Genomic DNA, 6278 nt, shown 5'->3' on the forward strand with positions numbered 1-6278 from the left:
GCAAGCGAGGAGCAATAGCTACACTGTTTCCCTTGTTTTGTCTTTTAAAAATGACTTTTTGTAAACAATACTCTTTGTGTATAAAAGACATATGACTTATAATGAAAAGAAAGTTTTTGGGCCCCATTTTCTATTGTTATTATGCATACATTGTATTAGCTTACAGCAGTTGTTACATCTAGTCTCCCAATCCTGGTGGGATTGGGAGTCCTCATAGTAATCTGTTTCCTCGGAGGATGTATCCTTTGGCCCCTTTATCCTGGCGTGAAAAGGAGTCCGAGTATGATCCAGATACGGATGTTTGGAGGAATTACGGTAGTAGTGGACTGCCCTACCGGAGTTCAAGTAAGAGTGTGATCCGTAGTTGACTGTGGGCTTCGAAGCGTCATAGGCCCATATGGTGTGCTGGGGTCAGAAGGCATGGGTTCGGGTGGTATGGACTGGCTATACTTATACCGAGTGGGTCTCATCTGGGATATTCTGGCTGGGCCACATCGGGGCTGGGCTTAGGTTTTCCTCTTTGTCAGAAGTGTTATCCTACTTCGGCCCAGGACAATTTTTGGCCCCAACAGTCACATTCATCTATCATTTTATCACTTCATTATAAGCTTGCGCTTGTTTATATATATAACTCGATCAGATGTTAAACTACGTTAGGTGCCATAAATTAATATAAAAAAATATCTTTTCTTTTACAATTTTTAATTTAAGAAAAATTTGTCTGAGTTTTATCATTTGGTGTTAGATAACAGTAGCTGATTGCTGGTCATTAATTATGAACTAATTAACAAGATATGCAAGAGAGAAGAACTGGTATAAAAAAATTATTCTGTAGCTTCAGGTACTGTTGCACATGGTAGCCAGGTTTTCAGAGATGTCATGAAAAGACGTGTCTGAATGATGAGGTGTCATTGTGTTATATAAGTAACCAAAGTTCTCGTCTATGTGAGACTTTAGCAGTAACAATAGCTTAATTTTTTTTAAGCTCCTTTAATTATTTATCTTTCAATGATGTTGAAAGGTGTTAATCTTGACATTAATTTTAATTATCACTTAGTTTTTTTTCTTAATTATAGTTGGATTAGAAAAATGAATGATATTAAATATTAATACTCATTCTTTTTTAAAGTGCAAACAAGTAATTGACTAACAATTTTTTTTGGGGGGTTGATTTAACATTTTGTAAACCTTGATTTTTGATTTGCATTAAAAAATAGTGTGAATCCCGTGGCTAAGCTAAAACAACAACACGTATACGCATATGTAGTGACATGACATGTATTGCTTCAACAAAAAATCAAAATATTATTGAATAAAAACAGTGTTTGTGAATCTTCCTCTACCAGCTGTCAAAGAGAAAATGGCAATTCAATTATTACTTGGATGATTAAGTCTGCTTATAATGGGCTTACCACGAATAAGGATTTTGGGGTAAGTCTTTAACAGAAATTCAGTCCATTCGATTCGAGTAAGTGGTTTTATCATATAAATTAATTATTATGCTACAAATAATGCTGTGCACCTATTTTTTTCTGTTTTTTAATATAATTTTTTTTTTTAATTTTTAGAATATTCGTTCAAAAAATTGACTATATTAAACCTTGATGTAGTGAAAGATGGATTACGGAATTAAAAGACCAAAGAGTCTTAGGTTCAAGTTGTAATAAGGGCAAAGAGTGGCCACTAATTACCATACCAAAAAAAAAACAAAAAAGATATATGTAATATTATTTATGATTTATATCTAAAACATGAATTCACCAAGTAATTAAACAACTATTTAGTCATTTTATGTCCAAGAAAAAGTTACAATAATAAATTATGCGAAGCCCCACATGTTAGAATAGTGTTGACATTGTCAGAATACCATGAATTTTGACAAGACACTCTGAAACGGCCAAACAAGCAAAACTCGTAAAAAATGAGAGTTGTCAGCTTTTAGCCTTTTGGGTGGTTTTAAGGGGGTTTTAGACCTTTTTATGATTTTTAGGGTTGTTTTTGTAAGTTTTAGATGTTTGGGTACTGTTTAGAGTTTTTAATTTTCTTTTCCCTTGTTTTTTTTTTTTGGGATTAGGGTTTTAAGGGAGAAGGCTGTTTCAGCCCCGAGAAGGCAGTTTTGGTAGTTTTTATTTTAATGAATTATTGAAAACCTTATAGGATATTTCATATTATTCAATATTCGAATTTTAATACAATTTGACGATGGTTTATCATATTTTTATTTCTTACATTCAGTCATCTCTTAATTATTTCGGCATCAATAAAGTAGAATGTTTTTCAATTATTGAGTTGTAGAACATTTGCAAGGATCTTACACTAAAAATTTAATTTAGCATATCTCCAATAAGTGATATCTGATGTAATGTTTCCTTTCTTATAATGGCAATAATTATTTTTTAATTAAAATTTCCTCATTTTTCGGTCACTTAATCTTTGTTCAATTAACTTAAAAATGAAATAATCTTATCATGTATTCATCTTTTCACTGTGTTTGGATTACTAATCATTTTGGTGAAGGGATAAATTAAATTTTTTTAACCACTTTGCTTATGGCCGAATGACAAGACCTTAGTTTATCTAGAAGTCTTGTGTTTGAGTCCCAACCAATGATCATCTATCACATTTGTGACTGTAGGATGCTCAATGGACCTCGTGGATTAGTCGAGACGAAAATTGGCCCAAACACTCCAATCATAAAAAATAAAAAAAAATTTAAAATTTTTGTAATCCTAAAATCTAATGAAATGCTGTTCAATGGGCACTTAAGATTAGCCAGTTTTTGGGCCCAACATAGGCCCACGATTGAGAGGGAAAGAAAAAGAGAGAAAACATAAATGTACTATAATTTCATCCTTAAAAAATGCTCAAATCAATCACACCATAATTTTTACAAAAATCATGAAATGATTTTTACACCATTTACACTCCATAAACCTAATTGCCATGATCTAAAAATTATGCCATAATTTATAATAAAAAATATAGTACCATAAATCCTAATTAATTCTATAACTCACTCACTCCTAAATTTGCCTCTAGAATTACACAAATATTTCAGTTAGGGTGGAAGAAATTAACCTTAACACCTTTAGTAATCACAACATAAACTCCTCCAGCAACAACCGCTGCACTTAAAGTAAGTCCTAGGAGTCCAAGTAACCAATTGAGCTTATACATACAAGTATCTTTTTTAGGCTTCTTGATTTTAAGCCACATGAAACATGGATAGGCTAATGTCACTGGCAATGCGACTCCCCCGACTAGACCGACTGAGCTTCCCAGCAACGGTACTGCCACGGCTAAAAAGAACATGAAGAACCCGAAAATGACACGGAAGAGCGATCGGAGAAACCATGGACAGGGCCCCTTCATCCTTCTTGTGTAGACTGACTCCAAAGCATCAAATACTGGCATGCCATAGATTTGGAATGAGCTGACGGCGTTGATTATGACGAACAAACTTGTTAATCCTAGGATGAATCGTGATGTGTCGAGACGATGGAAGGCATACAAGGCCGTTAGCATGCCCCCATTTTCTGGAATCTGTGAATTAGTAGAAAAACAAAGGTTTTAGAATGGTAATTTATGTAGGAAATGGTACAATTTGTGATGAAATTGAATGAGAAATTTGTAATACCAATTGACCATACGCCCAGTAGCCTCCAATGGCGAGAGGGAATATGCACATTGCAATGACTAGATATGCAAATTTGACACCCCTCCACATGGGCACAGTTGACGGATGCTTCTCATCAGAAGGCATAGTAGCCTGCAGAAAATGAAATTTAATTCCAAAATTCAATTTATTATAAGTCCAAAAATTTTAGAGTGAAAATGCCTTCTGATATAGTTGAATATTCAACATGTTCAACTCCTAGTCAAAGATCCATGTCATTAATTTCTTTGCCTAACGATTGAACAAATATTTTAATGGTCAAAAGTCAACTTTTTTTTTTTTTTTTTTTTTTTTTTAAAGGTCAAGGAAACAAATTGAATAGTACTGAATACCTGAATCTCAAGAGTAAGATTGTGGCCTCTAAATGCAAAAGCAACGATTCCAAGGGCATTTAAAATATCAAAAATCTTCTCGGTGTCATTTGGAGGTCGAACGGGGTCGTACGAGACGCCAGGCATCCTACCTTTCGTAACTGAGATCACCCAAATGGAGCTACAATACCCAACGGCAGTGGCGGCACCGATCAGCGAAACACCGGCAATAGAGTTCAAGTTGGGGAGCTGAGAAAGTATAACTGCTGCACCTGTAAAAACCAGGTGCCACTCAACAGGTGTTAATGGCGCCGGGCCGGCGGAGCACGTGCCCCCACACACTATCTCGTAGAATATCTTCGATGTTGATCCTCCTATCATCACCAGAGCCATGCATGTCCCTGCTGATAGATACAGCAGTGGGAATATGACTAGCCACTTCGCTAGCTTCTCTCCTGAGCCATTCAAAATTCATGAGTTGATATATATTTTGTAAAGTTCTCTATTTAAATAAGGAGAAAAATTTAGTTACCACCTCTATGGTTTCGGGAAGTCATAGTTTTTGAATAACTATGACATTTTTTTATCAACTTGCTTGCTTCCAATAGTTTCAAAAATAAATCAAAGAAGGATCAAAACACAGATTCCGTCTAAACTCATTAAACTCACATGAGGGAAGTTCGTTGGTGGTGTCTGGTTCCATGGTGGGGGAAGGAGAAAGGAAAAGAGAAAAGGAAGGGAGAAATATAAAAAAAGAAGGAAAAAAGAGAAAAGACCGAGGGAGAGAAAGAAAAAGAAAAAAACATTTTTAACAGAGTTCCGACGGAATCTATGTCCTGGTCATTCTTTGATTTATTTTTGAAACTATTAGAGTCCAAAAACTATAACTTTCCGAAACTGTTGACGGGTAACTGATTTTTTCTCTTTAAATAAACTTATTTTTATAATAATCAGAGCTAAGAAATGCTTACCAAAAGCTACACTAGAAAGTTGAAGATATCTGCTGTAACGCATCCCAGTTTCAACAGATTCATGGAGTGCCACTAGTATGTAAAGAGTGTAAAGTTGCCATATGAAGATCAGTGTCAAGCTTATTACACCCCAACTCCTATAAAATTAACCAACTACAAATCAGAAACATATTTCAACACTGCTAAGAAGAAGAGCATAAACATGTTTGATGATAGTTGAATTAATATTTACATACCACCCAAGAATAGGAAAGGCCACAGGGAGAACAAGAGCTTGAATTCCAATTCCCGCGCAGAGAGTATGAAACGCGGCGTAGTAGGCATTTCCATTGCGGGACTCAGTGATGGGAAGCCAAGCGTCATGAGGGTCAAGCCTTGTTAGTTTAAGAGCTGCTCTGATAGGGCTACTCAAAGGGGTGATAAAGCGTGGCGTTCTAATTCTCGGGGTTGAATTTCTTGGAGTTGAGTTTTTTGGGGTTTTGCTCGGCTCTATGTAATCAGGAGAGGCCAGAAGAGGTGACCGTGTTAAAGATGGAGAGTGAAGCTGCGATGGAGGAGCTGATATCGGCGGCGACGGCGTCGTGTAGACTGGCCTAGGTGTTCCAGGATTGGACTTTGGCCTCGGTGTTCCATTCGACTTGGACTTCACTTCATCACCTTCACCCATTTTTTAAGCTGAGAGCTGAACTTGAACCGTCTTTATCAAGTTTCAACTCTCTTCTGTCTCTTTAATATATTTAGCGTACTCTTTGAAACACATAATTTATCTTCCTATATATAGGCCTCGCATGCAAAGTATAATACGCAATAAGATGAAATTTTTAGGTGATGGAAATGGGAAACATTATTGAGTCATGTAGGTCACATTGAGTTGAGAAAATAATATTGCCAAAAAGGGAATATTACAGAAGCCAATAAAATAATTCTTTATTTGGTCTTTAACTAAAACTATTTATTAAACACCATCGCCAGTCATCCAAAGTCGTCTACGAAATAGGAAGTTGCCCTTTAATTTCTTCTGGCTTTACTTTGACTGTGACGTAGCCCTAACAAACTTGCCAAAAAGAATTGTGAACGAGAAATTACAAAGCAAATTCTGAGTACGAGTAAACCAATAAGCTAATTACCTTAAATTAGAAGCTTGAGATAATATTGAAGAAGCGTATTGCACATGCAAAATGATAAAACTAGCGTGAAAGGGCAAAGCAATTCCCAGCTGCTGCTTGGCTGTTGTTCTTGATAAAAAATATTGACTTAAATAAAGTTTTTTACTTTCTGAACCCGATATTAGCAAAGAATGATATTGAAGTATTAGAAAAT

The 6278-nt window shown here is 35.6% G+C and overlaps 1 protein-coding gene across 1 annotated transcript; it reads right to left on the bottom strand.

Annotated features, from left to right (window-relative positions):
• Positions 1-2852: 2852 nt before the first annotated feature.
• Positions 2853-6037, bottom strand: LOC116136151 (lysine histidine transporter-like 8). The gene is made up of 5 exons (XM_031421851.1): positions 5195-6037; positions 4959-5095; positions 4009-4442; positions 3638-3769; positions 2853-3543 (listed from the first exon to the last, which is right to left on the bottom strand). The coding sequence occupies exons 1-5, from the start codon at positions 5623-5625 to the stop codon at positions 3055-3057; spliced, it is 1623 nt and encodes a 540-aa protein (XP_031277711.1). The 5' UTR covers positions 5626-6037; the 3' UTR covers positions 2853-3054.
• Between the last annotated feature and the right edge of the window lie 241 nt (positions 6038-6278).

Source organism: Pistacia vera, unplaced genomic scaffold, assembly GCF_008641045.1.
Source record: "Pistacia vera cultivar Batoury unplaced genomic scaffold, PisVer_v2 Contig109, whole genome shotgun sequence".
In the NCBI taxonomy this organism is placed as follows: Eukaryota; Viridiplantae; Streptophyta; class Magnoliopsida; order Sapindales; family Anacardiaceae; genus Pistacia; species Pistacia vera.